Genomic DNA, 20,743 nt, shown 5'->3' with positions numbered 1-20,743 from the left:
AATGTATCGAAACTATCGCGCGGGCTCCCCATACATTATGAATTACACGCACACACATGTACCTATAAACAGATACACAGCCACACGTAGACACACACACGCACATAAACACACGCACGCACAAACACACACGCGCGCACAGACATTCACACACATACACATGCACGCGCCGACAAACACACGCACGCGCACAAAATCGCAGATATGGGACAGACAGACAGACAGACAAGAAACTTTAATTGGTCCTAAGGGACTACGTTGTCGTAGTCGCGGGCCGCACTTGCACTGGGGGCGGAAGACCGTGATCTTCAGCCCTGTCGCAGGCCCTTTGGACAGCCCGAAGCTGGACTTGAAGGTCGTTGCTCTTGACGGCTTCATCCCAGTCTTCTTGCCGGTTTAAAGGCGAGTGGCGCAACGCAGAACATTGCCGTAGCATGTGGTTCAAGGTCGACCGTTCCTCGCCGCAGTCTGGGCAGCGGGGATCCACACGCGGAGTGTAGTGGCTCAGCCTCGAGCGAGACGGAAAGGAGCCCGTCTGCAGCATTCTCAGCACCGAGGCCTGGGGTCTGCCCAGCTTCGGGTGAGGAGCCGGATACTGTCTGCGTCCCAGCTGGTAATGAGTAGTGATCTCGTGGAAAGTAAGCAGCGGTTCCGTGGTTCGGTCGATCCCCTGCGAAGCCGGGCCCCTGGGACTGGCGCGGTTGATGAGACCTCGCGCCTGGTCGTGGGCCAGCTCATTAGGGTTGATAGAGCCGGGGGAGACGTTCCGGCCCATGTGAGCCGAGAACCAAGTGATGACATGACGGGCCGTGCCAGTCTTGCGGGTCCTCAGCACCGCCGCAGCCTCGACCGAGACCGAGCCGGCGAGAAAGGCCATCGCCGCCGACCTGGAGTCCGTGAAGATCTGCGTGCGCCCAGGTTCGCACAGAGCCAGCGCCACTGCGACTTGCTCTGCGACGGACGCCGTCGAGCGTTGTATAGACGCCGCATTCAGGATCTTGCCCTGGGGGTCAACCACCGTGGCCACGTACGAGTTTGATCCGGGATACCGCGCCGCGTCGACAAAGGACGCGAGCTCTGGGGTTTGCAGGGCAGTCTTGATGAGTGCTCGGGCTCTGGCTGCGCGCCGGGCCTCGTTGTGTTGTGGATGAACATTCCTCGGGAAGGGGGAGACTCGAAAGGTTTCCCTTTCACTCTGGCAAAGCGGGACGGCGCACGACTCCTCGGCCATGGCTGCCAGACCCGCCATCTCTAGTATTCGGCGGCCGGCCTTGGTGGTAGAGAGGCGAACGATCTGTGCCGTTTTCTGCGCTTCGACGACTTCGCTCAGGGTGTTCTGTACCCCGAGTTGCATCAACTTCTCCGTGCTGGTCGTCATGGGGATGCCGAGGACTCGTTTAATACTCTTCCTCATGAGTGTGTCGATCTTGTTCTCCTCCGAACGTGACCAGTTTAGCGCAGAAGCCACGTAGTTGATATGGCTCATAAGGAAGGCGTGGTAGATCCTTATGAGGTTGGCTTCGCTGATGCCCCCCCCCTCCTGCTCGTCACTCGCGAAACAAGTCTGAGCATGTTCTCCGTCTTCGCACTCAGGCGCGCGATCGTTTGCGCATTGCTGCCCTTTGCATTGAGGACCAGTCCGAGCACTCTGAGAGAATCCACCCTCTGGATGCGCTGACCCGTCTTCGTCCTGAGTTCGATCGGTACTTGGTCCAGCGTCGTGTCGAACTTGCAGCCTTTTCTGTCGGGTCGATACAGCAAGAGTTCCGCCTTAGTCGGCGAAAGGACCAGTCCCGTGCCCTCGAGGAATTCTTCTGTGACTTGCAAGGCCTCTTGCAGGGCCCGCTCCACCGCTGCGTCCGACCCACCGCCGCACCAGATGGTGATGTCGTTCGCGTAGATAGCGTGATTGAGATTGACGGCCCCGATTCGGTCGAGTCGGACTGATAGGAGTCTCATGGAGATGTTGAAGAGCAGTGGAGATAACACCGCACCCTGTGGCGTGCCGCAGGCTCCCCTATTGAAAAAATTGTATGAGAAATTGAACGAGATGTATGCATGTCGCACAGATTTGACGAGAAATGAACGATATGCTATGCATATTGAACGACTTCTCGTAGAAGATGAGCGAGATCTCTACGATGTGCTACGCAGACTTTTACGAAGTGCACGAGATGTATGCGATGTGCGATAAGAATGCGTAGAGAAGTGCACGAGATTTATGCGATGTACGATAAGAATGCGTAGAGCTTGTATGACGTGTGCGATAAGAATGCGTAGAGCTTGTATGACGTGTGCGATGTGCTGCGTAGACCTGACGAGATTATGTATGAGGTGTGCGAGGTGGCATGCGATGTGTACGCACTGTAGTCGTATGAGCAACATGATCTTTGAGGATGACTATGAATTGCATACAAAGTATGTGCACTTAAGTCGTAGTGCATACAAAAGCTCATCAATGACAGCGAGATTTATGATGAGTTGTTTGTAGTACATGCAAGAGCATGATCAATGTGCTGTATGACACTGAACCATTGTGACACATATTTACCAGAGCAAACGAGATGTTCAGAGTTAACTTCTGGAATTTCATGCAACGAACACATACAGCCCCATCAAAGCAGGTGTCGGTACTTTTGATGCAATGATTTTCACTTGGGGACATAGTCTCGGATGAACGCTTATGGCAATACATGCGTTATGCCTTATGAATGCGTTATGCCTTTGCATAACGCATTCCTCAAGCAACCAATAAGCAGTGCATATAGCACAATGATATTGTCAAAAGCTATCAAGAGAATGAATCCCTTGTTCAGAGTAGATCTGCCTAAGATTTTAATGCAATATAAGAGTCGGGTACCATCAAAGTTTTATAATAAAATGCTACATGTTTGTGCACACAATAAAAGAATCTGGCAATGTGATTATAGCGCATTGGAAACACTTCAAACAAGGACGAGTTGGCAAAGGAGTTTATTGCAGGCAGTTTGATCAGTGAGAGAAGACGCATGCACTTTGTCACATCCTAATAATATTGCTTGCATCAGAGATGTAAGTCAGGGATATTCATGGACTTAATGCATTGTACAATATCACCGTAGTGTTTCATGATGGAAGTGCACATGCCCAGTGTACAGCAATTATAAACAGTGTGAAAAATGACTTTGGCAGTCATTCCTTGCATCAATGCCTCCAGATAGAATGGACAGAATTGGTTGTGAGTGAGAACACATATTGTACCTTGGGATTAGCGAAATAGTTCTGAAAAAGCTTGACACAACAAAGAAGTTTCATAATCCTTATGGTGATAAAAAATCAGTACAGTGCAAGTTCACGAGAATGAGTATTGGTGCATGTGAGCCAGTTTGTAAGAGCTCGCCTAATAAACACACAATAAGCATAAGAAATTGTGCTTTTCAGTGAAAAGGTCACTGTTTCACATTCCTTCAACTTTGTATCTGTCCCGCTTCAGACAGCACATGCACTGTGTCAGGTTCTCTGTAGATGACACTTGCTTTGAAGCAACATGAAGTACCTCATGGACAAAAGGTTAACAAAAGGTGCTGTCCTGCAGCATTGCACCTTTTGTTAACCTTTTGTCCATGAGGTGCCAGGAAAAATAAGTGGGCAGCTGGAGTACACACTACTTCTTTTACAACAAGGCATTTGCATTACATATATGTCATTTAACAAGCTGCATTATACAATGCATTTATTTGTAAAAACAGAATGGTTACATTCAATCACTTCATTGAGAACAATTAAGGTTTGTGCTGGATATAAAAACTGTTCATAGCAATCTGCGACCCAAGCAAGTGGCGTTAAAGAGACTAGTGAAGACCACAGATTATTCCGCATTAATACTTGAGCACAAATAAGCAGTTGTGTGCATGGATTGAGAGCAAAATTGTATGAACCATTGAAGTGGTGGTCAAACAGCACCGCTGCGCTCTATGTACACTCATTGATATTGAAGAACGGCAATTCCTGTATCCCCATCATGGGTTTTACCTTTTTCTTTTTCATATAATCGTATGTGGTTTTCATTATTTCTTTTCTGTATCATGTCCCCAGCGGCTTTGCGTTCTCTTTAGTGCATGTTCCAGGACGTATGGTATTTTACACAAATTGCAAATACGCACACATGTGAACTGGGGAAAGCTGGACAGGTCGATACATTGTCTACTCTTTGGCTGTGCTCTTCAACCAAAGTTTTCAAACATTGTTTGGCATTGCCTATGTTTCCCAAGAAAGAAAGCTAAGTGCATATTCCACCCAACCTTTACTGTGGGGTCGCATTTCTTTGTTGGTGGCAGCCAACGTGTAACGTGCAAATTTGTAGTTGCAAGTTAACACTTTTACCATTTAGTATGTAGTTATGATGTATTACCACCAGGTATGACACTGTACATACAAGGAACTGTTCGCATTCTCTCATCACAGAAAACTTGAGCCAATTGACTTAGTGTTAATGCGCGGGTAACTGCGTTATGTACTATGTCTTCAGCATAGCACAAGTTTTAAAAATGTGCTTCAGTCCCATGACACAGGTGCAAATGCCACAAATTTCCACAATGCAGGTTTTCTTCATATGCTCAACTTTAAAATTCCTCTGCCACCAAAAATGCCCACACAACTGTGGAAACTCTATGCGACTCAAGCAACAACACATTACAGTTTCCAGAATTGGCCTAGTTCAGACCGCATCATCTCCGGGACCAGCCCAGTTTACTAAGAATGCATCAAGCATTGGCTAGTTTACTCAGCAAGAAACTTGCCAAGTATACTCAGAAAAAAACTGACTGAGCAAACATCCCTTGCAAAAGCCAAAGAAAGCTTTGCGTAAAAATGATGCACTTGGACAGTACAGAAGTTTCAGACAAAGGTACGCCACCACTGGAGGGCTCAGCCGTGCAGTTTGGCCACCATTCCCATGGTCCCTAGAATTTTGCTTCAACAGCACATGCTCAATCTTGTTATTGTCGTAATACCTGAAAAATTGTGATCCACTGCCATGATCTGGGTTCCAATATGTAGAATATTAACTACCGATCTGGCCGATATATTCTACAGCAAAAACACCCCTGCACTAGTTCAACTAAGCACATTACATGTCTCCTAATGCATAGCTTACATACATAAGCTCAGTGCAGTGTTATTAAGAATTTACAGTACTACGTGCTTATCAGTGGACAACATGTACCTTATGGTCTGAATTCCTTCAAACTAGTGCAGGCAGTAGCTGTGATTTCAGATTTCCATACGCAACAGAACTATACTGGTGCACCTCTTCCAGAAAGAGGATTTAATTATCGGCCATCAAAGTATTTCTCCAAATATAATGGCTTATAAGTGTGACGGCTCATCGTCAGAAACAGCAATAAGTTTTCCCAATGTGGATTACGAAACAAGATACAAAAAGGCTAACTATTGATGAGTTAATTCATACTACAAACACTATGTTGCAGTGACTTACTGTACAAGAATACAGTAAGACATCGCTAAACTGTACCTGCTTAAACAGCAGTTTCATTTTAAACGTAGTAAAGTGAAGTCCCCAACTCAGCGGCTATTCAACATAATCTGTTTTGTATTCGCATAAACCGTTCCAGTTTATTGCGTACATATTGGTTAACACATAGTGTTTGCACTTTTCCTAGCACAATCACGGCGGTAGGTCGGCCAGGCAGAATGAGCCTGAGATCAGAACGGCCTCAAAGCACGAACGCAGAAGCCGCTTGGAAGGGTGAAACCACACTAACATCAACATTATTTCGGTGCCGAGCCAGATAGTGTTGTGGCATCGTGCAAGCTAGGACTTGCGTCATGCCAAAGTTTGGACAAAAACCAGGTGCTCAGCACAAATGAAAAATTGGAATTTGTTTATGCTACCGAACGTGGCACAAAGTTGGCGCTGGCACGCGAGAAGGATCTACCGTTCAATATGGTATGTGGCATTTGGAATGCGAAGGAGAAGATGCTCGGCAGTGCTGCTGGGACCGCGAAAAGACGTTGGCTACGAAGTTAAACTTTTTGAGGTTTGTCTTTTCACCATCGTTGCCTCTGTTATTGCTGAAGTGTCCCCTAACGACAGTGATGAGGACGACACAGAAAACGACAGCACGGGCGATTCAGGCCCGACAGTGGCAGAAGATGCGCATTACGTCAGCCTCATGCGAGTGTTTGCCGAGCTTAAAGGAGTTTGATGCTGCTGTCGTCGCTGCTAGGCTGCCGCGGCATCAAACGAATATAACAGACTTTTGTCGTGCAAAATGGATAATACTGCATGTTTTTTGCCCTTTTATTGCACTCTCTCTGACTTCCGTTTTTGACAGGTAAGTGAGCAACCTAACACTATTTCAGTTTAGCAGTACTACCGTTTAATACATACTTTTTCCAGGCTCCGGCCAAATACGGTTTAACAAGGTTTCACTATACATGTAAATTTAACATTCTCATGTACAGATACTGAGACCTACAAATGCAGGTAGCATAAAAGTTAAATATTTAAATTGGCTAGTTGGTTCATGTTTCCAACACAATGTGCTACATATATGGGACAGGAAAAACAAGTGTACTAACTTATGTGCAGTGTAATTGTAATACCGTAATTACTGGTCGATACTTCTAAAAAGAAAATGAAGTACGGAAGCAAGGGGTCGGCTTAGATTTGAGTCTGTGGTTTAGCTGCAACTGCCACATACCTATCGCCACCTCACAGTCACAGACTTGTAGCAGCATATGCGTGCGCCATTGTGTTTTCTGGAAGCGATTGTTCAGAGCAGGTTGTCCAAATTTTTTTCAAGTGTTGCGCTGTAGCCTCGTGCCAGCCACTGTGATGGCACTGACCAAGTGGTGCCACTACACTACAGGCTAATGGCAAAAGGTCGTTTTACACATGGAGAAAACCTCCAACCTCCAAGTACAGCACGAGTTCGGCATGGACGAAAAGAACATGCTACGGTGGCGGAAATGGAACAAGCTTTCTAACTGCAGTGCAGCCCGCATGGGTTTCACCGGACCACAGAGGAGTCAACACCATGAGGTGGAAGATACGGCGTATTCATTAGGGAACAGAGAGAAGCAGGAATGCACATAATGATTGGGATTATACAGGCAAAGGCAAGGGAGGTCACCAATGCTAGGGGTATCACACAAACCAATTTCAAGCGCAGCAAAGGCTGGGTAACGCGTTTCATGAAATGTTTCGGCTTCAGCCTCAGACGACTGGCTTTCGTGTGCCAGAAACTAGCCAGCGAATTCTGAGGAAAAGCTCATGGCATTCCAGTACTACGCCATCGAAAAATGGCGGCAAAAGAGCTATCAACTGGAGCAGATTGCAAACACTGACCAGACACCTGTGTTCTTCGACATGCCCATGGCATATATACACAGTAAACGAAGAGTGAAAGAGATCAAGCTTAGGACAGCAGGTTATGGGAAGAAGTGAAAAAGAGCAATGCTGTGCTGTTTTGTTGATGGACGGACACAACACACTACTGGCCAAATAAAAGTTCCCCAGGAATGTTGTTGCGCACGTTCACGAGAAAAGTTCGATGAACAGCGCCACGATAGACTGGGTGACGATTTGAAGCAGCCTGCCCTACAGTGTCAGCGCTGCTGTCGTGGCCGTCACTGTCGCTATCCGATGCACGTTCGTGACGATCGCCTCAACAGTTAGAAGCATTTGGTTTCCAAATCTATAGCAGTGTGCCTTCTTTTCGCCAGCAACATAGTGCATTGCTGATGATCAGCGGGCAGATCAGCCATCTTCCATTTCGGCAGCAACTCATACAAGGCTGAGAAACAACATGGCCAGGAATGGCTTCGATGAAACAAACAGACAAGCACGAGTGACTTAATCCATTAGCAGAACTGGGCAGAATGAGGAACATAGAATAAAGAACCAACAGTGAGGACCGAGCCATAGAGATGGCCCAGCGAGCAATCTGGGAGCAGTGCTGGCAGTGTAGTTGGCGTGGTCCATTTGCGTTTTGGAGAGTGGCGAGGCACAGAGCTATGGCCGCAGCCCATTCTTGTTCGGAGGGGTGGAAGGGCGACGGGAGAGATGCGCGAGGCTGGTGTGAATCTGTCATGGAGAGAAGCGCGCGGCGGCAGTTGCAGTGGCGGGCAAGCATGCAGCGGCTAGCATTTCACTTTTTTTCTTTTCAAGGATTTCAGATTCCATTACCTTTCAGCACGGACATTCAGCAGCCAGAATTCATCGTTATAACTGATAATGCGGCATGGGGCCACTGTAGAAAGCAGGTTATTTCCCCATACAAAACATACAAAAGTTGACAGTGTAGCAGCTTTTTGTTGTCCTAACCGATATCTTTATAAGTGGGTTCAACTGTAGTATCACCCTCAATTGCACACTGATTGGCTGGTTGAGAAAAATAGGATGAGCTGATTGGCTGTTTGAGCATTACGTCACATGAAGACAATGGTATCACCAAAGTGATCATTGCAGAATAGATGCCCTGGTTTGCAGTGGCATGGGATGAAATTCCAGCTGAAATGATCACCAGAGCATTCCGAAAATGCTGCATTTCTAACACGCTGGACTGAAGTGAGGACGATGCCCTTTGGGAAGAAGTGAGCAAAGAAGAGGACAGCGATGTTGTGGATGACAAGTGAACTTAGGACGTGCCTATGGTACGCACACTTATATAATAAAAATCATGCTTTTCTGTCAATTAAAAGGGCCTTTTTTTAATTCTGCTTGCATTTGAGGTAAGTTTTCTTTGTTTTTTTTTACAATAAAGGGCCGTTTAGATTTGAGTAAATACGGTAAGCTTAGTCTGCCACAGTCTATTCTTCAATTTCTGCAAGGTTACAACTCTACTCTGGCAATGAGGAATGAAATGATCATGGATGTGAAGATCAGCACAGGTGCAAGGACATCAGCTAGCTTCGACACTATCCAGATTGATTGATTTAAGGGCAAGCAATCTGCATGATGAGCGCAGACTAATAGGATCATTCAGGAAGCCCAATCCTACTTCATTCTCCTAACATCGACATTGCCAAACATTCAGCAATGCAAGCTCGTCTCTGCTTTCGCAGAGTAAAGCCCAGTTTGAGGAATTTACTCCGACCAAACAGCTCAAAGAGCAGTATACAGCCACAGTAGAACACAGCAATGAAGGAACCAGCGTGCTTGCCAAGCTTCATTGCCAAATCATCTATATAAAATGAGCACAAAGCATACAATCACAAACTTCAAGCGCACAAGGCAGTCATATTGCCTAGAAACGAGACAACAGCCAGATTCGTAGGACCTCGATTGCTACCTCTACATATGTCCACATTCAAGGGGACATCAATGAGTGGACAGGCTTCTGAGAACAATTTGACCCAACTATTCACCTCAACTGATTTGACATATGTTCCGCCAAATTTGACTACCTAAAGTGTTTTCTGGCTGGTGATGTCGCAGCAGCAGTCTCTTGTTTGCACGCACTTGAAACATGCTGTGTGCATGCCACCTCACTGTTGAAGGAAAGATTTGGAGATTGAGCAAAGATTATTCAGGACCACTGACGGCACTTTGACATCGTTAGAATGAGAAGTCATACAATGACACACGTGGTCTGCAACGATTGTATGACGCCGCGTAGCTACACATCCATTGCCTTGGCACTCTATGTGTACCAACTCTAATGCTCACTGATATCGTCCAGCAAGCTCTACTTACGACAATATTCTCAGCTTCACACGAGGGAAGACTAGTCACACTATGAGGGTACACTTGTGTAATAGTCTTTCTGCAAAAGCCTGCGAGTCTCTTTCACCAGCACCTTCGTCACACACCGAACTAAAGAATGTCCTACTGTTTATGCAAGTGGACCTGGAAAGCAGTGAGTAATGCGTGTCACCATCTCAACTACTACAGTAGATCACCATATTGAAAGGCAACTTAGTGGTACACCCATGGAATGTAGAAAAAAGATTAAATTAAACAAACAAGGCCAGCCAGTGTAGGCAGAGAAAAAAGTGAGTGGAAGACATCGGTGCTATGTACGCCATGGCTCCCATCAGAGTATGTTCATTCAGTCAAATAAATAGTGCATGTCAGAATGAGCAACTATAACTTCATTGTGGAATAAACAAAAGATGTGAATTTGTTCCAAGATAAACTTCGAAAACGCAGACCCATACTGACACTGTACTTATGGGATTCTAACCCATTCAATTTTCACGAGATTAAAGTAACAAAATAAAATTATGTATGAATGCAACTCGCCAGATTTATAATAGAAAAATATAGCATGCCCTAAACGTTCAGGATCAGAATACGAGACATGTAGAAGTTACCTTCACCAAAGGGAATTTTTTTTTATATATGAGCTTTCGTAATGAAAGTGATGCATTATCATTGAAGTTTGGCCTTTATTGGCCACAGATACCAAGCACACAGGGGTGGTAATCTCAAGCAATCACTTCTAGAGAGAATACTGACTTTCAAGGGCTGTGGTGCTGTGCTGCTAAGCACGAGGTCGCAGCAGCCACATTTTGATAGGGTGGATTGCAAACACGCCCATGTGCTGCATATTCGGGGCACGTTGAATATACCCGAGTGGTAAAAATTAATTCAGAGTCCCTCACTACAGCGCACCTCATAATGAGATCATAGTTTTGGCACGTAACACCCCAGAAGTTAATTCAGATTATATGCAACTCTGCATCTGACTTGTCAAAGTATGCGGCAGCGAGCGTTCTTGCAGATACCGAGCTTTCCACAATGCCACAAACGCTGGTGGCCATATACGCAGCTTTTGTTTTATATAAGTTCAGGTTATTTTTGAACGCAGTTTCTCAGAAAAAACGTGCTAGTTAGATTTCCATAAATACAGTGACGCAGAGACTTTTGTTTTCGTACTTCAGTTCAATCCCGTTCTACAATGTTGGGCAATGCACATACATACTGCTTGCTTTCAGCCTCAAAGTCTATAAACAAAGCCGGCATTGCAACAGAAGCAGGCTTTAAAACAACACAAGTGTCAACAGGTGACAAAAAACACTCTTTGATGTGAGGAGGAAAACCATCAGCATTTTCACCAATTGCCAGTTTCTGACAAAGCAAGAGAACCACGCCAGAAATGCCGTCAATTACATGCAATATATGGGAAACTATAAAAAATTTCCCATCATGGCTTGCAACGACAGAACAGTCACTTTTCTTTGCTTTTCTATACTGCTGGCTGTGTATAATTGTGCCTTCAAAGCTCATTCTTGAATATTCCTCAATTACAGCAGATGTTGTGTCCAAGAAATTTTGCACAGATTGCAGTTCCCGCTCGGACAACATAGCTGTAACTGGTGCTCCAAATAAGCATACATTATCAATTCGAGTCACTTTCTTAACAGGAACATTGCCAAGCAGTCTTTCGCAAAACCTCACCACATCATGCGGAAGAGAAAGCAAATGCAGCGCAAGCTCCAGCTCTCCTTCCAGAGTGACTCTCTCCAGTATTTGTGTCGGAGCTCCTTTTGCTGCCTTTACCATCTTTGTCAGCTTCCCATTCCCTGTTTCGAAGGGAAACGCTGAGTTTGCCCAAAGGGGACCCAGATGCTTCACGCTTGACGTCAGATGGCGAAGCTGGTGGACATTAAAAGTCATGAAGCGAGTCCCATAGAGGTCTGCAGCTCTGCACACAAATGATTCAAGCAGGTGACCTAGAAAAAATAATTGTTTCATGTAAGAGTATTGTTGAAAGAAAGCTTTGAGTAAGCTTGTCAATGCACATGTAAATTATCACATCTCCAATACTTTCATCCGCTTAACGTGTGTCTCTAACAAGGTTTAAATTAGAGCATCCCCATGTATCAAGAGTAAAACTTTACATAATGGGGGACACAGAATAAATACACTCTGACATAGCTTGAGCATCTATTATGGTGTCTGGGGATGTATCTACAATAGTCACATGATAACTGCAGTCCAATACTCAACTTCAGAAAACATCCACCCCTGTTGGCCGCTTCACTATCGTCCTTTCTCTGTCCCTTTTCATGAAATGTATTTCACGCCACAATCAAGCATACCTATGAAATGTGCACAGATTGAGTGTTTTATCTTCCTGCATCGCATTTTGTTTTAGCATTCACAGCAAAAAAAAAAAAAAAAAAACAGAAAAGAAAACAATGTTGCCATGGTTGTCAATGAGAGTGAAATTGTAATGACTCAGAGAGTCTAATTAAAGGCTTCATAAATTTCAGAAGCTATGGCTACCAGAAGAAACCAGCAGTGCACAAAATTAGGATAGTTGGTGTTGCACAGCTTCAGAAGTGCAGCAGTGGAACAAAACAAATGCAGTTCAGAGCACATAAAATGCAACCTATTGTAGTGCAGGACCAGATATAAGTCTTTTCTGACTCTTGTTTACCCTCCTATAGAAGTTAGAGTGTGTGCACAATGCTCCCACATCTGTGCGACCTCAAATACCAGACAAAACACAGCTGCCAGAAAATCGTGCAAACGAGGCTGCGGGAGCACTTTTTCACTGGGTGCACTGCTGGGTACAGGGACATCGAGGGGAATATGCAGAGTGAATGGACGATCACAAATGCACCTGCCACAGTGGTATATAGCATGCTGTATAAGTCATGAAAGAAAAGTAGTGTCAGGAGAAAAGCTTTGCACTAGAGGATGCATTTGTTTTACAAGACTCGATCCAGGGACAGGCACTTTTAGGGCCTTTCACTCTGCTATCTGAGCGAATCAGAAGGCTATATTGCAGAACAAGGTTGAATTCATTGACAAATCCAAGCCTTTGCCATAATCAGTGTCGCTTTGGGCTTGCTGATTACTTCAGCCTGCAAGTATAGTGGTTAGCTAAGATGGAAAATGACCACCTAGCAAGGTCCCACAGAACTGATTGGCTAAGGCACGTACTATGTGATGCTTTAATGATGCGCAAAAGGTTGTGTAGGGGACAGAGTAGTCTCTGCGCCTCTGCTCTAACCAAAGGTGTGCACATTGTTGCTCTTTGGCTTTTCAGTTTGTGTACAGTAAGTATGTAATGTGTATACTAAAATAACATTCACATCATAAAATTACCCTAAACAATGCTCTCGAAAATTTCGATTTTCGTTTACCTATTTCTAATAATGACATCCCTAACTTTGGTCTGAAGCAGACTTGTGACCAAATGGCCATGCAGTATTTTTTTGCCTTAACACTTAACAGCTGTCGCTGGGGGCTGCAGGTTTGATGAAGGACCAGCTAACGACTATGACAAGGGAACACTGGCAGCAGGAGAATGGTAATAACAGGCTGAGTGGTAAATACTCTTAAAAATAGAAGCAAGATAGTCTAACTGCAAGTAAACAATTTACCTGCACATTGAAGATCAGTTGGTGAAATTTCACTCTTGAGCAGAGTGAAAATGGCTTCGGCCAGCATTGACATGTGCCTCCAGAACCGCAGTGGCAGCACTCCGAGTACTGTTGGCAGAGAGTAGTAGAGCAGCCAGTTCTTCCACTCGCTCGCCTTCCAGAAGCACCTGTCTGCCAAGGACCGTGGCAGCCGTGTGAAACAGTGGGGTGGGCAAATACTCAGGAGACGTTTATCCAGCTTGGCTATAGTTGAAGGAGCACCTGCACAAAAATTAGCCGTAGTTACTACCACAAATTCCATCTATGCCATGAAGAGGATGTTTGCCTCACCGATTACAATACCTGCAATGGTTGGGAATAGTGAAATCATATGCCCAGTTTCTCAAGTACCAAGACTAGATGTTAACCATGCCTTAGTAATACCCTAGTTTTCACGCAATGCCATGTGGACACAAACACATAAAAAAACTACAGACTCCGCATAGTATGGTAGCTATGGCAAGGCCACAAATATTTATAGCAATCCAAGCATTAGGCATTACTAAAACGACATTTATTAGTGCTTGGTGCATTACAGCCAATGTTGGCTGCTGTGATATGAAACCTATACTATCATCAATTTTCTTAATGCACAGAGAAGCACATTGCCTTTACAGTTATATGACATCCAGAGGCTTGCAGTGATGCCTGACACTGGCAAAAGATGCAGAGAGCGAGTGGGACTATACTAATCCAGGGACAACCAAATTAGGAAGGCACACTAAGCTTAGACAAAGACACTCCCTCACCAGAACCGGAATTGGCCTCTCTGGTACAGTATTTGGCCACCCCCTCCCTTATGATTCCTACAAATAACCCATGGGCCTCAGTCCCCAGCAGCTACGGAGCACCTGACCAATGCGGCGGTCAACGCAGCAGAGGGTGCTAAGCATCTCTGGGTCTGGACAGGCCGCCAATGGAAAATGACCCTGTCAACCTTTCACAGCCGGACTCTGTCTAGTGAGGCTAGCTTAGTAGGACTCTTTGAGGAACTGTCACATATTGTTTGGGATATCATCGGCCTTAGTGAGACTAGAACTGGTGACGCTTATACATTGCTGAATAACGGCCATGTCCTCTGCTATAGAGGTCTCCCAGATAAGAAGCAATACGGGGTAGGATTCCCAATCCATAAGGTCATGGCAGGCAACATTGATGAATTCTACAGCATTAATGAGAGGGTTGCAGTACAAGCCTATGCTCCAACATCCAGTCACGATCATGATGAAGTAGATCGGTTTTATGAAGATGAATTAGCCATGAGAAAAGTGCAAACTCGGTATACTGCAGTAATCGACAACTTCAATGCAAAAATGGGGAAAAAGCAGGCTGGGGAACAGGCAATTGGAAACTATGGCATCGGTTCTAGGAACGCTAGAGGACAGATGCTGGCAGAATTCACAGAAAGGAATAAGCTTCGAATAATGAACACCTTTTTCAGGAAGCGTAGCAATAAAAAGTGAACCTGGAAAAGCCGTAATAGTGAAACAAGTGAGATTGATTTCATACTGTCTGCCGATCCCAGCATAGTGCAGGATGTAGAAGTGATAGGTAGAATAAAGTGCTGTGGCCATAGGTTAGAAAGGGCTAGGATTCACCTCAATTTGAAGAGAGAAAGAGCAAAATTGGTCAAGAAGAAACAGGTCAACCTAGAGGCAGTAAGGGTAAAAGCAGACAAATTCAGGCTGGTACTTGCAAACAAATATGCAGCCTTAGAACAGAGAGACGCTGACATAGAGGTAATGAATGAAACCATAACTGGGCTGGCTTCAGAGGCAGCAATTGAAGTGGGAGGCAAGGCACCAAGGAAACCAGTAGGCAAGCTCTCCCAAGTAACAAAGGACCTAATAAAGAAACAACAAAGAATGAAAGTGTCGAATTCAAGATATAAGGTAGAATTCGCGGAACTGTAAAAACTGATCAAGGCGAAAATAAGTGATAGTCTTTACTATAACATGAGAAAGACTGAAGAAGCCGTAAAAAACGGACACAGCCTGAAATGAGTGAGAAGGAAACTTGGCAAAGGACAAACCAAGATGTATGCACTAAAAAATGAACAGGGTAATACCATCAGCAATCTTGAAGGTATAGTAAAGGCAGTGGAAGAATTCTGTACTGACCCGTACAGTGCCCAGAGGACTCGGGAGAACTCCATTCAAAACAGTAAAGAACAGAATACAGAAACTCCTATAACTTGCGATGAGCTGAGAAGGGCCTTACAAGACGTGAAACAAGCAAGAGAGCGCAGCAGGAGAAGATGGAATAACAGTCGATTTAATCAAAGATGGAGGAGACATAACGCTTGGAAAACTGGCAGCTCTTTATACGAGGTGACTATCGACTGCAAGGGTCCCAGAAAACTCGAAGAATGCAAGCATTATACTAATCGACAAAAACGGAGACGTTAATGATGATGAACATGCAGACGCTGGTAATACTGCAATGACGTGTTCAAGTTTCTTTAAGCCACATGCTTACCATAGGTCTTAGAACATGCAAGTCACAGAATATCACGTGAAATTAAAAAAGTACTAACAAAAATTTTGGATTGTGTCTTTTCTGTTGAAATAACTAGCCGACAACTCAGCAATCAGCTGTTTTATAACTAGTTCAACCCAGCTCGGCCAAATCTGTCAATTTCGGTTACGTGTACTTCTTACATAAAGGCATTCCTACTGTAGTGTGTAAACATTTCCTTTTCAGTGCTATTTCCAGGCAGGTATCCACACTGGACCAATTGCAAGTTTTAGTGGGATATTTTTCACAATGCTCGGCACTCCCCAGTATACTGGAATGGTTGATTGCCCCTTCTTTTTTTTTCCTGCAATTTAGAGCATGGCAAGCGCATTGCATTACATAAGTATTCTGACTTGTGCGCAGGATATGTAATATTTCTAAAAAAAAAAGAAATGTTTGTATGTATGTAACATCAGTACCAGCTAAATCATGGATGTTATCAGGCATACTCTTGTCACATGCACTGCAAGAGCAAATTGTTATTTCCCTTCAAAATTGACTTATCTGAACAAAATATAGAATTCAATTACTCCACTTTAACAAGTGAGCACAGGTACATACCGATGTAGAACGGCTCCTGGGAGTTTGCACTGTCCAGCCAAAACTCGGTAAGCTGCCTTGTCACTCCAAGCAGCACACAGTGCATGTAGTCAACTGCCTGGCTCAACACTGGATTGAACAAATTAAGGTTTATCAGGGGCGATGGACCCTTGATGCCATTCACTGGCACATTCAGCTCAAGGGCAAGCTTCATGTCTCTCAGGACCCCTTCTTCTGTTCTCAGTGCAAAGTCCGTTTGGATGTAACGAGGAGTACCTGCAATGAAGGAAATGCCCATAAATTTTTTTACATACACCTAAAAATACAAACATTTATAGGAAATCCCACAATGTTTATTACAAGTGTGCTCATAGTGACATATTGGTGCTTTGTAGGGTACAATGTAGTAGGTTGCCTGACATTTACATTAATGCGATGCAGCACCTTATGCATCTCATGGCCCTTCACAAGTTAAACAGTAACAGGTAGTGACATGAAAGCTATGTTGTCAACTGCAAGCAATTCAGTACTTTCAACAAATATGTGCACAGAAATGTGAAGCATATGTTCTTTTTATTCTAGCAAGAATCTGCATCAATATAGAATGCTTGCAGGAAAGTGCCAGCCAATTTGTTCATCGTGTACTTGTCTCCATCGTGCCTTTCCGTCCTTTGTATGCTGTCACACCGGGCACATCATGGATTAATAACTAGCCCAGCCTCACACCTTGCTTCAGCAGATTTCTAGTTCATCACGTTGCACTGCACCAAGAACAGCCTGAACAAAAAGATTTTAGCATGCTCTAAGTCGCCAAAAGGCCTCAGTGCAAACATGCCACTGACCTATATACAGCCCACTTGACATGACTTTGGTGAATCAGCGCACTTGGGAAAAAACACATTTTCACGAAAATGAATTATGAAGACATACACATGCACTGATGTATGTCCAAATGTCCAGGAGCAGTCCTTTTCCAAGTGCACTGCTTCACCAAAATCATGGGTACCCAACTAGCCCGTCAGTACCTATAAAGTAAGCCCAATAGATCGGTTTAATCAATACACTAAATGCTACTGCCTCTGTACTGTGCTACCTTTTGTTACAAGCTATTGCCCACAGTGTAAATCGACAATGCAGCACTGTGTCCCCCCACTATAAAGTTGTTGCATAGCAGTTGCACTTCAAATAGGTGAACGCCGGAGCAGAGAGAACTTACACACCACTCCTCTATGGATGCTGTAAAACACAACATAATGCAGAGCATGCACCGCACTGTCAAAACATGGACAGAACTTGCGCATTCCATAAACTAGCTTAAGAAAACCCAATGCAAGGAAGTCGCAAGTATGCTTAGAAGGTATCATCACACAAAGTAAAACATTATAGAAGCCAACGTGAAAACAACTTTGATCTGCAATGTTTGAGTCTAAGACTAGTTATCGTGGCAAGACATTTTCCAACACATCCTTATGACGAAATGGCGTATGGTCACTCAATTAGCGGGCACATCTGAATCAGAGACAGCTAATAATTCATGAGCAATGTGAAAAACGCCATACCTTCGATTTGTTCTGCACAGGTCAGGCACCAGCAGCAGCCGAACCTTCCATTGAACTGTGTCTGGTTTGTCACTGCTGCACGGGCTGGTGCATCAACTGAACAGCAGATGGAATGAACTTTTGATCTAACCGTTTCTGTTCCATGCTGCCACACAACAGTTCCAACAGCCTGCAATGCCTCCACAAATTTTTCCATAAACAGCATCATGTCTGGATGTTTGTGGCCAAACCACAATCCAGCCAGAACAGGGCTTTGGCGGCGCACACCTGGCGGAAGTTCATTTATAGTGAACTGGATGGGCCACACAGACGCTTTCGACGATTTATAAACAGGGCTTCCGTCAGTGTTGAATGTGAGCGTCAAGTCCTTGTGGGATATCTTGCCACTCTGTCTAAGACTCTTGTAAAAGGCACCACTGGTGATGTCACTCACTGAATCGCATTGCAATCCTTGCTCTATTTTTTCCATTTGGGCGAACAGAAGGTCCTTAAACTTTGCTATTGACTGACCAATTTGCTGCTTGATGTTCAAGATGCTGAAAAAGCAACCTGCGTTATTCAATAGCGAGACTTTCATATCTGCTTGGCATGCTTGACAGCGCATTGTCTCTGAACTTAGCTGCTCTAGTTGGCTTCCGCAAATGTTGCAGTAGTAATGGCGATTCACGGCCGTATGCATCGTTGGATTCCACAACTTCCTGAGTAGATACTTGCTTCGAGGCAGCATGTCACCTTGAAATCCAAACAATGCTTCGATGAGACGCAACAACCCGTCCACGGTGTCCCAAGGCAGCCCATGCGCAACAACAAAAGCTAGAATCATTACGACTGCAGCAGCTTTTGTTGTTGTGGATCCAGGAAGGGTGCCCGTGCCATATTCGCGCAGAGCCGTTGCGAGCGCTTGGGCAACGTCTATCGGCGGTACTGGGTCGGATTGCCCGCTTTCGTTGCCTTCGTCTGGGGCCGGGCATGCATTGTCAGTCTGACGGCCAGCTGACGATGCGCCGATTTCATCGTCTGAAAGTAGCGGACAGTCGTCAAACGAGCAGGAGAGATCAGTTTCGGCAATGTTCGAAGCATGCCCTTGCGCAACCGGCTGTGACATGTGACGCAACCTATAGCGGCGTGTCGATGAGGGAACCTGAAAAGGTTGGCCATCGTGGAGGTACATTTTCCTCTTCCGAGCGGGAGGCTCCATTGATAGGCGCGAAGAGACCACGGTACGTAGTAAAAAAAGCTAAGCAAATGAAAGCGTACACAACCGCAGAGCAAAGCACCTGTCAGGATACGCGTGCACTCACCGCCAAGATTCACTCTTCGGAATGTAGTCACGTGGCCCCGATTGGTACGTTCGATTCGCCGTCACTAGGGTGCCTCGATGCCAGCGCCTTCACCACTTGAACCAGTGCACCCTGCCATTCGTTTCAGCGGTGCAGCAATGACGCCCGCAGAACCACGACGTTCGTTTGAAAAAGTGCAGGAAAGGTGCAGGGCTGGTTCGTGATTTTGCTGCACCCGCTCCACGGTCGGTGCCGACTTGGTGCAGGTGCGAAGCAGCGGCGCAGCAGACGACGCAGCAGACGAGTACGAGCACCGTTAAAACCCCGCTTACGCGCGTCTGATGTGTCTCCGCAACTGTGGTGTGCATTTACGCCCCAGAAACCGATCATACCTCCAGTTTAGGACCTCTCAAACTTACGCACACCGTGCACATTCGTCAGACATAGCACAACGCCTACACCGCGTCTGCACCTTTGCATTCGTTTCGAGTGTTTCGCTGAGCCTGCACACACACACACACACACACACACACACACACACGCGCGCGCGCGCACGCACGCACGCACACACACACACACACACACACACACACACACACACACACACACACACACACACACACACACACACACACATATATATATATATATATATATATATATATATATATATATATATATATATATATATATATATATATATATATATATATATATATATATATATATATATATATATATATATATATGTAATGTTCGAAAACGTTGATACATTCCTGACACAAATACCTGCATTATATACACCAAAATATTCTTAAGGATGTTTGTCAATATTTTGTTACGATAAATAGTGCAAAATTTTGTAGTGTATGAAAGTTATTATGAATTTGGCAGTCGCGTTTTCCGACTGACATCACGAACTAACTTTACTAGGAGTTTTGTAAATGTGTTTGGTTATTTGTGAAGCTGTGCGCATCGAAGATTTGGGACTGCTAGCTGTTATGTTTGGCGTATCTTTTACCGCTGAGAGTTTGGATACGTTGTGCGCGCTTAGTTCTTCACGCACGACGTCGATACGATTATTATATACTTTCCTACGTTGGGTGTATCTTCCCCACACACACATTTCACCGAGACATATCCCAGCTTATGAGCAGAGGAAAAGTCACAGTACAGTCGGCTATGTGCGATACACATTTTCTATCTGATGTGGCCGGGCGGACCCTTTCAGCCTCAACTATAGCTTCAGACAACAATAGCTATCTAAACATACACACCTATCGCCACAGCGGCAGGTACTGTGTGATTTAATTGCGTCTCGCGCGAATTACACGGTCAATAGTTCAATGCGACGATACAATAGATAACGTTGATTCACTGCATTACATTATTTACAGGGCTTTGGCTGTTCAATCGACTCAAGTGCCCTTCACTTTTTTATAGAAAGTGCGCATGCCGAGGACG

The 20,743-nt window shown here is 45.0% G+C and overlaps 1 protein-coding gene across 1 annotated transcript; it reads right to left on the bottom strand.

Moving 5' to 3' along the window:
* Window positions 1-7,588: 7,588 nt before the first annotated feature.
* LOC142583271 (uncharacterized) lies at window positions 7,589-19,346 on the bottom strand. The gene is made up of 4 exons (XM_075693667.1): window positions 18,000-19,346; window positions 16,462-16,716; window positions 13,345-13,605; window positions 7,589-11,682 (listed from the first exon to the last, which is right to left on the bottom strand). Exons 1-4 carry the CDS (start codon window positions 19,195-19,197, stop codon window positions 10,892-10,894), a joined length of 2,505 nt encoding a protein of 834 aa, XP_075549782.1. The 5' UTR covers window positions 19,198-19,346; the 3' UTR covers window positions 7,589-10,891.
* Window positions 19,347-20,743: the final 1,397 nt, after the last annotated feature.

The sequence above is a fragment of the Dermacentor variabilis genome, chromosome 5 (genome assembly GCF_050947875.1).
Source record: "Dermacentor variabilis isolate Ectoservices chromosome 5, ASM5094787v1, whole genome shotgun sequence".
Classification (NCBI taxonomy): domain Eukaryota; kingdom Metazoa; phylum Arthropoda; class Arachnida; order Ixodida; family Ixodidae; genus Dermacentor; species Dermacentor variabilis.
The sequence above is the reverse complement of the archived record's forward strand: the minus strand, read 5'-3'. Positions and strand labels throughout refer to the sequence as shown.